We start from the raw sequence: 20433 nt of genomic DNA on the forward strand, positions 1-20433 counted from the left end.
GGGAATCGATAGAGGAGGTTACTTGTAACTTAACTATCCAAATTTGAAGCTTCTAGCTCTTCAAATTTAGAAGATATAAACTTTTGCGGTTTTTTTACATATATCCACCAAAGTTCGTTCGTCTTGGGAGGTCAGCCCGAAAATATATATCAAAATTTAGGTCCCTAGCATCAATAGTGTCCAAAATATAGCAGAATTTGAAAAATCACAATATCTTCAGATCCGATATGCCACGCCCATAAATGGCGTAGGCATATAATTTTTTCATCAATCTTTAAAGAATCATAACATTAGCTCAAATTTCAACGCTCTAGCTTAGAAGCTCTAGGAGATACAGTTTTATAACTTTTCTTGTATGTGGACTATCTATATGAAACTTCAGAACAGGACAAAGCATAAGTCTCTAGACTTTTTATGTTCATTCACGAAAGTGAAATGAGTATATCGGTTTTGTGCAATGTCCGTGTTGCTGTAGATCTGCATCGAACACCCAAGATCCCGTGCTATTGCGCATATATCTACGCCCGTTGGGGGCGTGGCAACCAATTTGAATACTATTATCCTGTTCTGAAGTTTCATATAGATAGTCCACATATAAGAAAAGTTATTCCTAAATTCAGTCCAAGAGCAGTCGCTGTATGCGTAGGTGTGTGGGCATGTGTAGAAGGGAAGAATTATTGGAATATCAGCGCTTGGTAGGATATAGGGGATTTACAAGTTGAGTAATCTCGAATAGAGCACTCTTTTAGGTATTAAACTACATACAAATAGAGTTAGAACTAGAGCTCTATAGCTACCTGGAGCTATTCAAGTGCTCGACTAGAACCCTTGACTCGTTAACTCTGTCGCTACGTCATATTCTAATCGAGTTTTTGACGCGGCCTTGCTGTCTAATTGACTGCTTTAATCAAACTGGACTTGAGAAGCTTTACGAGTGCGTTGAACTGCGCTCAGTGCGTGTGCTTGGAATGAGACCGCGGTATTATGGTCGAAAGAGTTTGAAGCGTGTAGTGTGAGGGCCTTTGGCGCTAGAATCACTATAATTGCCATACTTAAGGCATAAACCGTATATCTCACTCTCAAGGCGATTTCCAATTGTGCAACGCGCTCAAATTGAATATTTCGTTCGTCGTTTGTCGTCGGCGTTGTCTTGGAACGGACAGGCTCACTCACTCTCTCTCGTGCTGGTTGTGTCAGTTGTAAGCGCGCCGAGCGACGCTCCGGTCGCAACGTTTCCGAGCGGTTCTCAATTATACTGCCCACAGCAAGCCCGCCCCCAAACGCGTACCGAGCTCTATTTTCTATTTTTCTTTCACTTAATTAAATCGCGTGTGAATCGCTCAGCTGTTTGCTGTGTGTGCTTGTTTACGCCGGACAGATGGGCAAAGCCCTCTTCGATCTTGACCTTGAATTGGCTTGGGGGTTAGAAGAACTACAATTGTAATTAACCTTGCCTGTGGCTCAAGGGGAGCAGTCGAATATCTAGAAGCTGCTTCAGATATTCAGGAATCTCTTAAGGGTCTTAGCTCGGAAGAAAAACTTTGGAAACGTAGAGCTGGCTTTTCCTAGGACAATTACCTCCAGTTCTGCTGGGAAAAAGAAAACTTTTCTGATATATTCTCAGAACTTAAGGATGAAAAAATAAAATTGAATATATTTTGAAAAAAACAGAGTTGCCAGACTGCTGCAAAACAAAAGTTAAATAAAGAGGGAAATACTTTACATTTCCGTTAATTATTTCTAAAATTAAAATAAAGTAAACTCGTTAAATACTTCTCCAACTGATTACAAAAAACTTCGTATATTAGTGGTTCGCGCTAAATTTGAGGTGAACATAAATCAAAAAGTGCTAAAAACATTTCAAAGCTCTGCGAATTCCAATTGCTGTAAGCTTGCAGGGCTTTAAGCTCTGCGCACGAGCTTTTACCGTTCGCAGCACCGTGACGTGCGCTGATAAGCGGCAAGAGCTAGTCGATAAGACTGCGCCAATGACGTCAAGGGTAATACGAATGTCTTGATTAAAAGGAATGAACTAGTACTACCGCCTAGGCTAGGTATATACCACTAAGAACGGTGCTCGCGGCTGTCAGTGCTAACTTAGTTGGGCTTTGGCGAGCCACCAGACAACAGCGAGTCATGTCGATGGTGTGGATCGGGACCTTTAAGGTGGTCATGATAGTGGGCACTACCTGGTTGGTGGTGAAACGGTAAGAAAGCATTAGCTACGCTCAGCTTCGACTATGGAATATCTCGTGCTCTCATCTGCTCACTCTCTCATGCTCTCTCCCTCTCTCTCTCTCTCTCTCTGTCGACCAACAGGAACGCTTACAGTCGAAGAAGTCTACAAAGATCGCGACCAGTTCGCTGCGCTTGTGCGCGAGGTAGCCGCACCGGATGTCGGCCGCATGGGCATCGAGATTCTGTCCTTTACCATCAAGGATGTCTACGATGATGTGCAGTACTTGGCCTCGCTGGGCAAGGCGCAGACGGCGGTGGTGAAGCGTGACGCCGATGCGGGCGTGGCGGAGGCCAATCGTGACGCTGGCATCAGGGAGGCCGAGTGCGAGAAGAGCGCCATGGATGTGAAGTACTCGACGGACACGAAAATCGAGGACAATACGCGCATGTACAAGCTGCAGAAGGCTAACTTCGATCAGGAGATCAACACGGCCAAGGCCGAGTCGCAGCTGGCCTACGAGCTGCAGGCGGCCAAGATACGCCAGCGCATCCGAAACGAGGAGATCCAGATCGACGTGGTCGAGCGCCGCAAGCAGATCGAGATCGAGTCCCAGGAAGTGCAGCGCAAGGACCGCGAGCTCATCGGCACCGTCAAGCTGCCCGCCGAGGCCGAGGCCTATCGCGTGCAGACAATCGCCCAGGGCAAACAGTAAGTGAAGCAAAACGATGATCTATCCCACACATCAGCCATCCCTAAGACTCGATAAGAAACTTTCAAGTTCCTGCTGAAGTTGGCTGGGAACAATTATATTATAACTAATATCGAGTTCGATATTCGAGCTGAGGAATTAGTTAGTTAGCTGATTGCTTAAGACTCAGTTCAAGCTAAAAATAGATTCCTGATTGCATACTGATTTCATTTTGCCTTGTACAACGAAACGTATACGTAATATAATTTATTTTTATATAAAGCTGAGATCACTGGCCCTCACTTAGTATTCCAACTTTATCCATATGTTTATGCATATTTTTAGCTAACAAATTAAATTCTCTATTACATTTTCGTCTCGCTTGTACGAGTAATATTTATAGGCGCAAATCCTTGGGGTTAGCCTTGCCCCTGACCAACTCTATGGATAAAAATAATTCTATATTTTGTAAACGCGTTTCATAAATACAAATTATGCCCCGTACAACGTTTCGTATGAGTGATATTGAGAATAAGTTCATCTGGCTAACTCCGATTCTATTCTCCTACCGCCCCAAAAAAACAGATGTCAGACCATTGAGAGCGCCAGAGCCGAGGCGGAGCGCATACGGAAGATCGGCGCGGCGGAAGCTCACGCCATCGAGCTGGTGGGCAAGGCGGAGGCGGAGCGCATGCGAATAAAGGCGAATGTCTATAAGCAGTACGGCGATGCTGCCATCATGAACATAGTGCTCGAGTCGCTGCCCAAGGTAAGAGAGAGTCAGACAGAGTCAGAGAGAAAGAGAGACAGATTGATACATTTGCATTTGATTACAGATCGCCGCAGAGGTGGCGGCTCCATTGGCCAAGACGGATGAGATCGTCCTGATCGGAGGCAACGACAATCTGACCAACGATGTGACACGCCTGGTGGCCCAGCTGCCGCCCTCGATCAATGCGCTCACCGGGGTGGATCTCTCCAAGGTGCTGTCCAAGATACCCGGAGCCAAGGCGTGAAACCCGATCGAATGGGATGTGCAGCAAATGGCAATGACAACGTAACCCCAAAAGGAATTGCAACTGGAAATGACAAAACGAGAAGGACAAAGAGAAGAAGAAAACGAGAGAGTAAGAGAGAGAGAGAGAGAGGGAGAGAGGCAACCAAAAACGAGAACGATAGAGAGAGAAGAAGAACGCATTTGTTAGAGCGAGCTGGCGAGCGCATTGGAAGCATCAATGGAATCGAACGATAATCTTACATATACATACATATACATATACATATATATTGATTGCGATATATGTATATATATATAACAAAATGTACTCCGATATTATGTGTGTCAGTGTGTGTGTGTGTGCAACAAAAGGAAAAGCAAAGCAAAGCAAAGATACCCCCCACCCACCAAGAAGACCTCTGGGAGTAGTTTGACAAAGCAAATGACAAATCCGATCAAACTAAAGCTACTGCTAAATATATATATTTAAAAGAAAAAAAGAATTAAGCATTTCGCACGCATTCGCAAACGCATTTTGTGGCCTTTTCTCGATAAATAAGCAGAAATTACCGATAAATAAAAAAAAAAACAATTATACCAAAAAAAAAAACCAAATGAAATGAGAAAAAGAAAAACAATTTGTAAACACAAATTTCTTGTGTAGTATGCTAGTTACATACATATATAGATACAACCACACTCACATATATATACATATATATATATATTTACACATATTGACGTACACTCACAGACCCTAATTGTATATTAATTTTGTTTTGTATTTGTATTTGTCACCATCTTTAGTTCGTAAGCTCAACTGCAGACGCACAAATGCATTCGCATTAAGTTAAGTGTTGATCAGTGCCATCAAACGCATTGCTTGGACGCTATCCAACACTGCACTCAAACAGTTTAACAACACTACAACTACAAGTACTGCCTGATAGAATGACAATGACAACGTCCCACTGTGCCAACCCAGGAACCAACAGGCACTCACACACACAAACACACACACACACACACATTCAATGACGCCTCTGTCGCAGCCGCTCTTCCACATTCGCACACGAAATTTCCCTTTTATTCAAACTTAAATTTAGTTAAAACAATTTTTTATGCATGTCCACAGTCTATTTGTCCCTCTTAACGAATCTTTATACGTATAGTGAGAATGAGCTATAAAACGATATTTGTATGAAATAAATAAAGTTTTTTTTTCCATATATTCATTATTATTATTTGTTTGCTTTAACCTATTTTTGGTTTTCTAGTATAATTCAACGAGGCTGCTAAACGTTGTGCTGCACTGTGAAATCGGCGAAGCAATTCTAGAGTTTTCCACGAAAAACACAAGCAATAATTGATGCGATTGTCACTGGGCCAGCTGAGATCGATTTTGAAATCAAAAGTGATTCCAACAAGTTTCCATTCGAGCTGAACAACTCTATAAGGCTAAATATTGTCAAGGTATTAAGAATGAATCTCGAATTTCAGATGTCTACGAGTTTTCTAGGTATATGTAAAATGATCTTCAATCAGTTTCATCGATCGTCAGTCAAAAATTATTTCTAAGCAGTGACAACTTCTGATTCCTTCTCACTTATTTAGCTACTCCATAAAATTCTAGGCTTCTACTTCAATCAAATTTCTATTTAGGACTACTTTAGATTGCTCTGTAGTCGAGACAATTCAGCACAGTGAATGCAGCCCTGTTAAGAGAAAAGAAAAACGAAATTCCAATTACGAAAATTGTTAAGAAAAATGAAAAAAAAGAAGCTAACAACAACAACAAGAACAACTAGATTAACCGAAGAAGAATCTGCAGCATAAACGCATTTACACACAATCCCGAACAACAAAAGTATAAATATATATATAAATATATGAATGAATATATATATATTTTTTTTCTATTGTATATTAAGTGCAAATAACTTCAATTGATACATGTTTCACAGTGCAAGAGAATAATGTAACTAAATAAATCGAATCTAAAATTTTGTGTATTTTGTCGTAAATAAATAAATTGAAAAGAAAAACCGAAAACTCTATGTACATATATGCTCATATGGTAAGTCCTTTAGTATGGAAACACTCGGCTATTTGGTTGGTCACTCATATCTTTATTACAAAACGTTCATATACAAGTAAAATACATATGTATATATATGTATGTAGGTGGACATACGTATACCTGTAAATATATCAATATCTAAATACTAGCTTACATACTATTCATACAGATAACAAAAAAAAAAAAAAAAAACAGAAAATTTAATGGCTTAGGGCTAAGTCCGTTGGGATTCGGACTGATATTGGTGTATACTATGATAACACTATGCAGGTCCAGCGTTATGAATATACATGTATATATGCTGTTGCAGTTTAGGTACACACAAGCCTAGGCTACGAGACTTATAAGCTATGGACCAAACCAGTGACTAATTACTCGCTAAACGATACACGTTAACAGCTATCCTTTCGATCCCACTCGTTACTCGCTACTCGCATCCCATGTCACTCGCTATGCGTTAGTTGCTATCCGTTCTTGGCACTTGCAATGCTCTAGCAATTATTCACGCTACTTCCTACTCTCTATTCTCTACTCGCTACTCGTTACTCGCTACTTGCTACTCGCTACTTGCTACTCGCTACTCGTTTTTTTCCACTCGCCTCACGCTTATAGCTTTTCACTTCACGATTCTGCTTACTCGCTACTTCCTACGTGCTATTCGCTACTCGCTACTCTCCACTCGCTACTCTCCACTCGCCTCACGCTTATAGCTTTTCACTTCACGATTCTGCTTACTCGCTACTTCCTACCTCCTACGTGCTACTCGTTACTCCCTACTCGTTACTTTCCACTCGCCACTCGCTACTCGCCACTCGCCTCACGCTTATAGCTTTTCACTTCACGACTCTCATTACTCGCTACTTCCTACTCCCTACGTGCTACTCGTTACTCGCTATGCTTTACTCGCTATTTTCACTTTACGATTCTGATTACTCGCTACTTCCTACTCCCTACGTGCTACTCGTTACTTTCTACTCGCCACTCGCTACTGGTTACTCGCCACTCGCCTCACGCTTATAGCTTTTCACTTCACGACTCTCATTACTCGCTACTTCCTACTCCCTACGTGCTACTCGTTACTCGCTATGCTTTACTCGCTATTTTCGCAGCCCCCTGGGGGCCACTCGTCTAAATGCAATGCTCGCAATGCCCGCCTCTTCACTGGCGATTGCCAACATTGAAGGGTCACATATTATCGGATCCACAGAGATACCAAATGGTAATTGAAATTCTCTCAAAAAAAAAAAAACAAAAATGATTAAAGAAAAATAAAATAATAATAGTAAAACATATAAAATAGGTGCTTAACAGCTATGTATTAACTGCAGATTGCGAGATTGGCTGGCTCAGTCCGAATACTTTTGTTTGATATCCTTGCGCAGTATTTTGCCGGTCGGATTCTTGGGCACCTCATCGACAAAGATGATGCCGCCCTCGAGCTTCTTGTAGTGTGCGACACGTTCCGCCACATAGGCGGCTATCTCCTCGGCCGTTGCCGTCTCGTTCTGGCGCAGCACAACAATGGCTCGCGGCGCCTCGCCGTTCAGCTCGTGCGGTATGCCAAAGACGGCTGCCTCTAAGATCTTCGGATGGTCGCGGAGCACCGCTTCCAGCTCAGCTGGCGGCACCTGGAAGCCCTTAACCTTGATCAGCTCCTTCATGCGATCCGTTATATAGAAGAAGCCATCCTCATCGTAGAAGGCCACATCGCCCGTGCGCAGCCATTTGCCCGGAAAGAAGGTCAGCTCGTTGGCCTCCGGATTGTTCAAATAGCCGGACATCACCTGCGGCCCGCGCACGCACAGCTCCCCGGTCACGCCTGCTCCCACGCCCTTCGCGTCGGTCCCATCCAGGGGCACGATCTTGGCCTCCGTGCTGCCAGGCAGCACACCTGTCGAGGCGTACCGCGTATTGCCCTCGGGCGTCATCAGGATCACGGGCGATGCCTCCGTCATGCCGTAGCCCTGCATGAAGCGCGTATTCGGGAACCTAAGCGAGCAGAGTGGAGAGCAGGATTAGTCAAGTAGAATATAGATAGAGGTAGATAGAGTCCAGAAGAGCGTGAGAAAGCAAACGGCGAGCCTAATCGAAGATAAACCCATGCTTAGTAGAAGATTTTCCAAGAGCTATATGAAATAGTTCTGATAAGACTCAAAAAACTGTTCAAGAGATCGGAAAGCTAGCAGTCAGCTGAATATACACTGATGTAGGAAGATCCCTAATGAGAAATCGTTTCTCTAGTTAATAATCGAAAGGAGAGATTTTCCGATAATTGGAGTTAAGTTAACCCGATCAACCTCACAATATTTACAGAGAGTTCGTCAAGCAAAAGTAAGTCATCATTAGATATCAAAAGTACTTATCGAAAGATCAATAAGAACTTAACAAGCTTACGAGCTAATGCGGCAAACGTGAAGTTGAAATGGAAAGATTATACAGAGGCTTACGAAAACTTATCAGGTAATTAACTGAATCTTATCAGGAAAGTGATGAACAATGTGTAAATGGCTCTGCAACAGCTTACGAGGGGACTAATGAGCGCTATCAGCAGCTTATCAAAAGATAACTAGTGTGATTTTTAGAGCATCTTGTCAGGCAAACAAAGGGGCTTCAGTTCTATGTAAATAGGTTTATCACAGGTTGGAGATTAGCAAAAGATAGCCCATATGCGGAATAAATAAGATATACCTGCGTCGCACTTCAGAGATCTAGCAAAGGCTGCTCGACATATAGGCCAAGGTAGGGTAGACTAACAAGATGTGAGCTAGAGCATATTCGAAGGATAATAATGGGGTTATAGGAACGTAAGGGTAGTTTTAGATAACCCATTAGTGGAATAATAAGATATAAGTTGGGGTAGATTTAGAAGATGTGAGCTAGAGCTAGGATAACTATGGGATCTTATATCGGATCATAACGGCAGGTTGATAAAGCCTTATCTAGATTTCGACTGGGCACGCTACTCACTTATGCAGGAAGCGCTCGACGTCGTTTTGGCCAATGGGCGCCGCGCCGGACATGACAACGCGCAGCGCTGAAGCCACGTCCTTCGTTAGCTTTGGATGGTTGATCATGAACAAGGCTGAGGCAAAAAGGAAACAAAATTTCAATCAGTATGCGACTCGAGTTGTCTTTCCTCGTACGACAACTCACCAATGGGCGGCACAAGATTGAGGATGCTGCCCTTGTATGTGTCGAGCGCCTTGATGAAGTCGTCCGGCTTGAAGGCTGGCAACGTGGCCAGCCGGGCGCCCTGGCCCAGCTTCGACAGCATGACCACGGTCAGGCCGTAGATATGGAAGAAGGGCAGCACCGCGGGCAACGTGTCCTGGAACTGGAGTGAGTCGATGGGCAGCGCATCCTGCAGTTGCTCGCAGTTGCTGCTGATGTTGTTGTGGGACAGCACCACGCCCTTGGGCAGGCCCGTCGTGCCCGAGGAGAAGGGCAGAAAGACCATGTCGTCAGGTGTCGCATCCTTCGGCGGGCACAGCTCGTCGTAGCGCACATTCTCCGTGCTTATCAGCTCAAAGAAATCAATCGCTCCCGCCGGCAGCAGCTCCGTCTCGCTGCTGCGCACCACTGCGATGGGCATCTGCTTGCCAGCCAGCCGGCAGGCCTCCCGCAGCGTGGCATAGCCAGGCACGCTGCCCACCAGGAACTTTGCATTGCTGAACGTCAGCTGGCGTGAAATTTCATCTGCAAGGCAAACCGTAAGATTAGCCCCTGCTGAAGTCAATTACCCAACTCGTATCCCTTATCCCTTATTGATTAGTTTCGGTATGCTCTATGTGGCATTCGTAAACTTTCGCTTTTGCAATATTAGCTGGTTATACTTTTCCCATATTTCCTTATACACATTTTTCTCATATTTCCTTTCATTTGATTCCATAAGGACCCTCTCTGATTGAAGACTTCTATTGTATCATTCTTCGTCAACGTTCGCTCAACGAGACATGTCCCATGTCTAACTATTTCCATCTTAGTTTCATTTAACTATTATTACTTTTCTCATATTTCCTTTCGATCCTGTCATTATTCGCATTCTTAAGTATTTCTCCTAGACATTTGCCTACAGCCCCTACCTGAAGTCTTCTTTTTGGCTTTCTTGTTCATGTGACATTCGTAAACGTTCAGTCGAACAGCACATTCTCATGCTTAGCTGTTGCCATCTTTCCTCATTTATTATTCCTTAAACTACTTTTATTCACGTTCTTCGGGATTTTTTTCTAGACATTTGTCTAGCCCCTCTAACTGAAGTCTTCTTACTTTATAATTCTTAAACGTTCAGTCAAACAGCTATGTCCCATATTTAGCTGTTGTCATCTTTTTTCATTTTTCAGTTAAGGATTTTTTCTAGACATTATCATATTTTTCCATATATCATTTTTTCCAAGATTTATTTAGACAGTTGTATACCCCTCTAGGGGTAGTATTCTCCTTTATTTGCCGATTTGCCCCTTTACGATCTGAACTTTTGTTCTATTCTATTTTTATACCTGCCTCTTAAATAATTCTTTCATATCGCACTCAATGCGAATTATTATTATTTCAACTTGTGCCAAGCTCTCTCTCTGTACCTATCAGTCAACCCACTGAGCTTGGCATTCCCCCTTTGGTCTCTCCCGACCCCTGCACCCGACTTGCGAATGTTTTTACTTGTTTATATTGTGCCGCATCCGTTCGTGTTAGGGCAGAGCTTAGTTAGAGCAACGAATTGATAGACAGATGTGCGTCAGTCAGTCTTCGAGACGAGTTCATAACCTCGCAAATATAATTTGGGGGCCTATCTGGTACACTGATCTTTGGACTCGGACTACGCCCGCTCGCTCGTTAACTCAACAATTCCAGCTCTGATAAGGGATAATTAAACCAGATTTAAATGTATGTGAGCTTATCGCGAGTATGTCGCTCCGACGAGCACGATGCGACGCCCACGTGCTGGCTACCGGCCCTCTCACCCGGATCATACCTGGCGTATAAATTGGATTGATTGTAGTCACAGCGAGACCAGCTTCGATAGCGCCCAGCGCTGCGATCGGATACTCTGGCATATTTGGCAGACAAATGGCAAGAATGTCGGGATTGAACAGCTTGAACTTCGTCTGCAGGCGCACGGCAAAGGCGGCGCAGGCATCGCGAAGCTGGGCGTACGTATATTGCCGATCTGTAATCACGCAGACCTGAAAGAGTAAAGGCGGAAGTGATTAGCAAATAGGAATTGATTTCTCATAGGATCACTGGAGTATAGACTCAGCGAAAGGGCCAAAAATATATATATTAGACACGATTACGAGATCTCATGGAAAGAGTTTTGGCATTTTCAAGGATAAACAAAACTAAATGAAGCCATTTTATTGCTTCTCCACAAATTTTAAAAATTATTTAGTATAAAATATATTATAATAACAGTTATATACATTCCGAAATTTAACCGGTATATGCATGAATCTGTGGAAAGATCGAAAAACCCATTTTTGTAAAAAATTGCTAAAAATCTTATCTCTATAATATGCACATCATAATATGGAACAACAAATAATAATATAGATTAGTCAGCATGAAGTCACAGATTCTATCTATAAAATTTGCAAACATTTTGCTATTTCTTTTGTTTTTATTTTACCTAAAAAATCTTATCATGAAAATCATACTTTTTCTCTTTATTTCTCTTTCGATGATATTATAAATAGAATATTCTGAAAAAGCTGACAAAAGTTCAACAATCTCTAGTATGTAAACACTTGGGTGCAAAGTTTCGGGCAGAGCTCTAATGCTTAGCATGGAAAATAGGTCATGGTTATACGAATTGAGTTCGATTAACATAGGCTCGGCTGGGCCGCAGTAGAATTACACTTACAAGTAAATAGAGTAAAAGTGAGGGCACTAAATGACAATTATTGGACTATAAAGCGTGAATAAAATATAGATAAAGCGGTGCAAAGTGCTTATCAGAGAAGAAAATATATAAATTATATGGCATAGAGCTATCTCGGCCGACTAAGACACACGTATTTGATTTGTCCATGATTTAACTTGAACTTGAGTACCAAATTCCCTACAAATCCATATACATATCTAGATATCAAAACATGTATATATGTATGTATGTATGCATATATGACAGATGGTAAAGTTGTTTACGCTGATCTTAATAGCGTTCACATTGCCCTTCGTTGCCGAAGTTTTAGATCCAGTTGAGCGCTTGACCTTGTCAAGGCCATGCTTAAATGAAACCCGGTCTTTCGGCAAAGGCTCTCTTTAGGGCTGGGCAGTGGGGCGGGGCTAAGGGGGACCGGCTAGTAGTCGATGCTAAGATTATTTGCGCAGCGCGAATTATACATAAATAAAAATAGACGATAACAAGTGGACACAAGAGAAACGGCGAAAAACAAGCACATTAAAATGTCGAATTTAAAAAAATCAGCTAAATTAAGCAAAATAACAAAAACAGAAAAAGAAACAACAAAACGAAAAAAACCAAAACATAAAGACAATTTAAATAAAATTTCAAACAAAAAATAAAAACCAGAAAAATAATTTCGAGCAGTTGACGCGCTGCTGCTGCTGCTGCGTTGCGCTTGAGCTGCGCCGCGGCCACTGATCAAAGTTCAGTGGGGCAAAGTACAAAGTCTGCATAAGACACAAAGAGAGAACCAAAGAGATGATTACTGTGCTCTTGCTCTCTCTCTCTCTCTCTCTCTGTGATGGCATATATCCAAGTGTGTGTGTGTGTGTGTGTGGGTGTGTGTAACTGCGTGTGTGTTTGTATCACTTGTTGTTTCGCGCGTCGCGACGTTTGTTGACTTTTTCGCGGGCCAAACGCAATAACAACAACAAAGACGACGACGAAGACGACGACAACGAGAGCACAGTCAATCCCGTTCACCCACTGTCACTGTCACGCTCACACAAGAGGGCCAGGCCCACCGCAGGAATCACCAGCAAAGGCAAAGGCAAACACAAAAGCAAAAGCAAAAACAAAAGCAAAGGCAACGGCAACGGCAAACAGAGCAACAGATGATTTGCGGCTAATTGTTTTGAGCGAATGCAAATGCAAAGCAATCGTAATTAGCGATTGTTAGCTTAGACGCGCGTGTGTGTGTGTGTGTGTGCGTGTCTCTATTTGATTGTTTCTACACACCTATTATTGGACAATTAAAAACATATTAAAATCATGTTAGCTGACGCGCACAACGAATAGTTCAATGCTCTTGCGCGATAAGCTCAAGGGCTGTGTCAAGAGTGAGAGAAAGGGAGAGAGAGCGAAAGGGAGAGAGCAAATTAATTAGGCTTATAGCTAGCAGAAAAGTAGAACAAATTTGCTTTAGTGACTTGCACTCTGTAGTCACATTTTACTTCATTTAAAAATAATTTTAATTGATTAAATTTAAAGCCATAAAAATGACAGAAAAATTAAAATTTGCTTCATTAAAATTGTGCAAAAATATCAATAAAAATTATAAAAAAATTAAAAAAAAAAAAATAAATAAATAAATCTCTCACATCTTCAGATGGAACTACATATGTAGGTGCTAAAGCTAGCAGCGGTTTAGAAAATAATCGAGATCTAAATAAACATTTTAAACATATATTTCAATATATTTTGAAAATAATATAAGCTGAAATTAATAAAGTCTATCAATTTATCAAAATCAAAATCATCTAAATCTCTAGTCCCTAGTTAGAGAGCAAGAAATGTGTAGCAATATTTTTGGGTCAGCTGAGATGTTTTACAAAAACACAAAATAATGAATGCACCTCTTTGACTCCAAAATACTAAATGGTCGAAATATAGTGATAAAGAGTCATCTAAATTGAATCTATATAGACGTCTGAACTTTATTTAACCCGCTTATCTCGCGCTGCTAATTAAAAAAAACTTACAAAACGCATTTCTATTCGATTCTCGAATCGTAGGCGCCTGAGAAAGTTTTACGAGCATTATAAGGAATGACCAACTGTTATATATACGTATATAAGACTATATATAATATATATATATATATATATGTGTATACTCATCTGCAGTACAAACAAGTGTAAAAATATTTTGATCGAGATGGAAACAAAGTTTCAAGTCGGTTAGAAACAGCGTAAACTATTCTCTCTCTCTCACTCTATCTCTCTCTCTATATTATATCTACACCTATATGGGCTATATTATGCATTTAATGGCGAAACGAGACTGCCCGCTTTACCATATATAACACACTTGAGGCAATTTGCGTTAATTTTGTTGTTGCCTTTGCATAGCGAATCGAAATTCAATTGCAACAATTCGCACTTTGCACCCACTGTGCAGCTAACTAGATTTAATATAATATATATCATATATATATATAGATCGGTATTTGTACGACAGAAAGAGAGTGTGTTTGTGTGTGTGCATTGCATTTAATTCAGGCACACGAGGCTTCAAATGTGCACAAGCCGCCGTTTGTGCCTTGCGTGCACATTTGAGCAGGCAAAAACTGATATTGCCCACTGTACTAGGCTAATCAATTTCAATGAACAACTTTTGCACTTTGATTTCACGGCGGAGGGGCCGTGCTAGCGGTCAGGGCGGCTGCAGTGACGGTTGTTGTTGCTGCTCTTTGTCGCCTTCGCGTGGGCGGGGCGCGTGGGCGGTGTGGGGTGTGCGGTGCTTATGCAAGCCCGACAGTTGCCTCGATCATGCAGCTATTTATAGTCGCTCGTTCGCTCTACCTCTACCTCCGCCCCCTTCTCTCACTTCATCTGTCTCTCTATCTCTCCCTCTCTCTCTCTCGCGCTGTCTGTCACTTTTCTACTCGTCTCTTGCATTTTGATTTCTCCATTCCCCTATCAATCTCCTGCAAGTTGCATTTCTGTCTCATATACCCTGTTCGCCAAGTAATGTGGAGTATATTGAATTTGCATACGCTTTGAGGGTATGCCACGCCCACATATTGAATAATTCTCTAGCTGAAGTGTTAGCTTTTCTTGTTAAGAATCTATAGATTATATCAAAGCATTTTTAAATAGAGCATGATGTAGTCGTGTATACCCTATAGCAGATACTTAGTCGAGCATTGAAACTGTAATAGAACATATAGAAAATATTTTAGTCATATGCTAACTAAAATTTGTCTACCGCCATACTCTAATTTATCACAGTTTCATATTCTTAGTATATTCTATATATATTTAGTATATACTATATACTAAAATTGGTTTGATCAATTGATATTATTTATGCAAGCATATTTCAGGTATTTTTTGAAAACAGGGTATCTGCTAGTCGAGCACTGCCGTCTGAAATACTTGTCATACGTCATATCTGCACTTTATCCCTTTCGTACCCCTCGCTGTCATTGTCGCTCTTATCGGGCATGTAAAGCAATTTGATGCCTTTTCACAGTCGACTTGAACTGGTCAAGGCCCCAAGCGAAGCGCTACAAAGGGGCCTTTCTCTCTCTCTACCTCTCTCTCTCTCTCTCTCTATGTCTCTGTATCTCTCTCTCTCTATATATATAAATACGAGAATTTTATATATAAGATAATTACACAAATACTAGTTTATTATAATACACACATGTATTATGGGTATTTCTATTATTATTCTTGTATGACATTCCCTTATCTCAAGTTTTCAGTGTGAAGGCGTAGTTCGCACTATATATGTATGTATTTTATTTCACTTTCGCACTTATCTAAATAGGCATTTTTGCTTAATGTACACAAGAGACGAAACACGTATTATCTGGCCAAAACAAGAGCAACACAGAAATGACCCATATAAATACATTCGTTAAACAAGATGTCGCTCGCAGCCGATAGAGCTAAACTAATCGAAATTCCAGAGAAACTTATTACTGCACTCGTGATTCAAGTCGCGCAGTCCAATTGAAATTTACATGCGACTCATAGACTCGACAGAGACTCAGCCCATAGTGCCAGGGAAGAATATATAAACAGACACACACACACACACATACATACATGTATGCATAAGCATAGACATATGTACAGGTATACAGCCAGGTATTGGCATAGGTTCAGGTTCAATGAAATGGCAAAAACGAAATTCGGTCATTGTGAAGCGATAAGACATTGGGTAAGGGTATAGTAAATGGGTGTACGAACTAGTTGTTAGTTGTCCCGATAATCACTAATTAGACAATTGTCTAGGCTCTATAAATCACTACGATGTACCACCAATTGATAAGATGATATATCAGTGGAGATCTCAAGTGGGTGTTCTATCTAGAACTTATACATAGAGTGTGTGTATTATAGATCAACTTCAGATGGAGCACCTGGTAGTTGTGGGATACTCGAGTATCAATAATAACACTCCATACAGCCATGACGTAAATTACTTTGATATTTAATTCCAGACTAAACAGGAGGAATGCATATAAATTGTTCCAGTTTCAGAATATTATAGAGGATTTTACAAATCTACAGAAACTTTCAAATTATGATTTCTTATCAAAGGAAGAACATGTCGAATCACAGAAATAAGGTTTTTCCTTTCTTCTTAATTTTCTTCTTAAATTTGATTTCCTAAATATTGGACTGTAATGGTTCTTCTATTTTATTTTCATTATATTTTTCATAAATTTTAATTTTTTACTCTCCTTTATGAATATATACATATATAGTATTGGAATCTTTAAAAAGCACTTTTTCAAAACACTCGAAAAAAATATTATCTCTCATGTCTCATCATCAAATACTCTCAGTTTAAAGTTTATTTAATGATTTGAATTTGAATTTATTAACACTAAAATTGCATTTATTTGAATATATATATATATATAAATATGTATATATTAACTAGTTTTCACTCACAAATTGTTCGCATAGTAAATTTCTGAATTCATTCACATTTCTTCTATTTTCAACCACTATAAACACTAGTTTTGTTCGTTAGGCAACACTGCCTAACTGCACTTACCGCTGCCGTGGAGTTCTCCCACTTTTTAAAGTCGCGCCAGACGTACTCGTGCAACGGCATATTTTGGATCTTGATGGGATCGTAGGGCGAGGTCTTGTAGTAGCCATCCTCGGCGCTGTAGTGCAGCGACTTGTCCCGCTCGCTGATGCTCTGGGCGCGCTCAACGCTCGCCGTGTTGCGCTGCCTGCGATTCGTTGTGATTGTGCGGGCGCAGGCGTTGGCGGCGCTGCGCAGACGCAGCATCTGGGCAGCGACTGGATACATTTTCATTGATTTAACTTCGGCTCTCTGTCTGTCTGTCTGTCTCTTCTCACGCTCTTAGCAACGTTGGCTTGAATTGGAAGTGGCTCAAGCTGCGTCTGAGAATTTGTAATTTGTTTTGACTGCTGTTTTGGCGTTGCGCTGCTGCTGCTATTGCTGCCTGTCTGTCTGTCCACAAACACGTCTGCTGCTTTGGAGTGCTGAGGCACGACTGCCTGTTGGCGTCGCAGCGGCAGCGTTGCCGGCTCGCCGGCAAGCCAAAACACGCTCGCACACACACACACACAGAGGCAGGCACAAGCGCAGGCAAACAGATCGCGTTGGCGTGGTAAAGGGGCGTCCGTTGTTGTTGCTGTTGTTGCTGTGCTGCTGCTTCTCTTTATTTAACGCTGCGCGCTTCAGTGCTGCCGTTTTGGCTCATTTTCGGCCAGATCCAGCTTACTTTCAAGTGCGATTGCGGAAAATCTGGCTTTCTTACGAGTCGAATCATCTAATACATATTTTGTTTAATATCTGATTTTACCGATTAATAGACAAACTAATAAGCTGGCATCTATTAAAGGCTCACATCACTAGTTCTGCAATACTTTTATATCTATTATATAGTGGATAAATAGATTGCCTGTGGCGAAGTGGAAGGTTAAAAAAGAAATATTTTTAAATTGTACACCCGAATTTAGCCAAAATAACATATGATGATGATTACAGACTGTAGACTATCTAGTGGCAGATTTATCATCCATGTAAACATATAAATGAATATATAATGTTGAAATGTTTGATAAAAATATTTATACTTGTATCTAATACAATATATAAAAATAATTCTAAAATATTAGCTTATTTTTCCGCTAATTGTTTCTGGGTTTATTTAGTTTTGCTTAGTTGTTGTCCTCATTCAGCTGTTTTTTTTTTTTCTCGATGAAAAACGGCAACACTGGCGCGCTCATTTGCGCCTACGCGCTCAGTTTCAAATGCATATTCTTGTTGTTGTTTCCTTCACTTGATCACACTCTCACTCTCTTTGCATCACTCTCTCTCTCACTCTCTCTCCCTCTGTTTTGACTCTTTGACGCTGCTTACACTCTTCTTCGTTCGGCTGCCTGCATAGCTGTAACTGTAAATTAGTAGCCAGTGCAATTCCCTGCTTATACTTGACACTCTGTATGTATGTAGGTATGTGTGTGTGTGTGTATAAATGTAGTAAATATTATTGGCATCGCTGAGGTAGCGCATGTTTCTTTGCAATGTATTCGCATGCATGTGTGCGTGTGTGTGTGCGCGCATGCATTTCTCTCTTCATGCAGTTACTTAACACAAAAACAATTATACATACATATATGTACATATGAATGTGTGCTTGACTGTGTGATTCTGCTTGCATTTTTTATGAAAATAAATGACATTTTTTAATGTGTGTGTGTGTGTGGGTGTAATTGTATAGCACAATAAACGTTTGCCGATTATTATTTTCAATTCAAGCTAGTTTCAGATGTTTATATCGAGTACGAGCAGGGACGGACGATAGAATACCCTGTAATAATGTGGATAAGCGACATTAGTCTGTTAAATCTGATGTTAATAAACAAAAATTCGTGAACAAATCACACGAGCTCTATCTATACAGCTAATATTTGATTATTTGGACTCATATAACGCTATGTTTTTTTATGGCTGATTGAGTTTTATATGACCCTCTGCGGTATATAGAAAATCTGGAATGCTTCACCCCCTACTTCCAGTCTCAGTCCACTCCTTATCCGTGCCACACATCAACAACTTTATTACAAATGATTTTATGACACATACATGTATATGCATACATACATATGTATGTATGTTTGTATGAATGTATGAATGTGCAGTGTACGTATGAAGAAACGCACTGATAAGTGTTATCAGCCTCTATTGTCTTCCAGACTTTGTTTCGGCCTTGTGGGCATGACTTGCATTGTCGCTTATCGGGACGCTAACGGGTATTGTTATTATGGTAATTAAGCTTAGATGCCCGATTGCGGGTGATTAGCGTAGAAAGTATAAATCAGGTAGATTCTGGTCTAACCGGTAATAGAAACTTGGATTACGCCCGGGTCCAAAGTCCTCTGGAAGCGTGAGAGGAAACGAGAAAACCCGAAACACGCCGCTCAAAATTGGATGTGTAGAAAACCGGACCTAGGCATAGGCCTCCCGCCTGGGCATTTCTTTTATGCGGAGGGCATTCACCTTACTTCTCAGCTAAAACGCCGCCTGGCGGTCAGTTGCACAACCAAACTGGACTACGAATCGCGGCTTTACCAATAACAGCACTCAAATACTGCATAAACGCCCTGGTATTTATAGCTCAAGGCCACTTCCTTCTCTTTCGCTCACACTCAGCTTAATTTACAATTGTCACACTTGTTATTGTTATTGTGTTCGCTCTTGTTCTTAGATTCTCTTCTTCATTTTTCGCTTTTCGTTTCGAATGCACTCTTGCTGGCCGAGTGCCGCATGCTTCGTCATAGAATTGGCCGCATTTTCAGCCAGACAAAGAAAGTTTGCGAATCTAACTCGTGGTTCTTTGGGAATAACTGTGAACTTAATTCGTCAGTGCTTATCGATCAAATTGCCCGATAATGGAAATTGCTATAAATGCAGTCTGAGTCAAGGCAAATGGATAGACAGTCCAAAGTGCGTGTTAAGTGACTAATATATAAATTGACTACGTATGTGTATGTGTGTAAGTACATATGTATGTATGTATATACTCTTCTTGCAGCTATGATAGGGCAGCACACGCTCGCATTTTTGCAAATTGTCGCAATTTTGGCTGGCATTTTTTATTGAATTATGCAAAAATTGGGGTAACTTTAATCAAGAGAGAGAAAAATAAACATAGTGTATAACGGAATTCAGTGTGAAGCTGTAGTTACATATTTGGCAGAGCAAACAGAAATACAATGAGCTCAATGCTAATTACAACTAATCACAATAGCTGTTTTTTTTTTGTGCTCTCTTAAGTGCGCTCTCTGCCACACTCCCGCTTCTCTCTTTGCTGACAGCTCGCTCTTTGCTCCCTCTCTCTATTCCGCTCTCTGGCAAATGCATACGCAAGTCGTGTTGTTGCATTGGCCCCCAGACACTTGTTTACTTTCTTGTTGCGCTAAACTTGTGTTTTGTGAACTTTGGACTCGGCGCACGGCGCTCAGCGTCAACGCCGTCTAAATTGTTGGCGTCTTTCAGAGTGCTTTCAGAGTGACGGGTCGCTGATACAAATATAAATAAATAAAATAATCGTAATGCGATGCAAACCAGTTTACCGTTTGCT

At 41.1% G+C, this 20433-nt stretch overlaps 2 protein-coding genes across 8 annotated transcripts in view; one reads left to right on the forward strand and one right to left on the reverse strand.

Annotated features, from left to right (window-relative positions):
* Flo2 (flotillin-2) overlaps nucleotides 1-4367 on the forward strand; it is a 125143-nt gene extending 120776 nt beyond the window's left edge. For 5 of the 6 annotated variants that reach the window (XM_089264468.1, XM_089264467.1, XM_089264469.1 and 2 more), the window contains 3 exons: nucleotides 2320-2887; nucleotides 3453-3636; nucleotides 3704-4367. In XM_089264468.1, the coding sequence (XP_089120594.1) occupies nucleotides 2320-2887; nucleotides 3453-3636; nucleotides 3704-3883 (932 nt within the window). In that variant the 3' untranslated portion in view covers nucleotides 3884-4367. Of the gene's footprint in view, nucleotides 1-1793; nucleotides 2208-2319; nucleotides 2888-3452; nucleotides 3637-3703 lie in introns of those variants that run through there. The other variant, XM_018108619.3, reaches the window with a different exon arrangement.
* Nucleotides 4368-5972: 1605 nt separating this feature from the next.
* On the reverse strand, nucleotides 5973-17390 carry pdgy (acyl-CoA synthetase family member pudgy). Of its 2 annotated transcripts, XR_016197419.1 has the most exons (6): nucleotides 16866-17390; nucleotides 10914-11124; nucleotides 9098-9640; nucleotides 8912-9026; nucleotides 6757-7933; nucleotides 5973-6693 (listed from the first exon to the last, which is right to left on the reverse strand). XR_016197419.1 is itself a non-coding variant. In XM_018108614.3 (5 exons), exons 1-5 carry the CDS (start codon nucleotides 17133-17135, stop codon nucleotides 7291-7293), a joined length of 1782 nt encoding a protein of 593 aa, XP_017964103.1. In that variant the 5' UTR covers nucleotides 17136-17390; the 3' UTR covers nucleotides 5973-7290. The 2 variants fall into 2 exon arrangements, 1 of the variants encoding a protein (XP_017964103.1); XM_018108614.3 differs by having other exon boundaries at nucleotides 5973-7933.
* Between the last annotated feature and the right edge of the window lie 3043 nt (nucleotides 17391-20433).

Source organism: Drosophila navojoa, chromosome X (genome assembly GCF_054131105.1).
Source record: "Drosophila navojoa isolate 15081-1374.11 chromosome X, UAZ_NAV_1.0, whole genome shotgun sequence".
In the NCBI taxonomy this organism is placed as follows: Eukaryota; Metazoa; Arthropoda; class Insecta; order Diptera; family Drosophilidae; genus Drosophila; species Drosophila navojoa.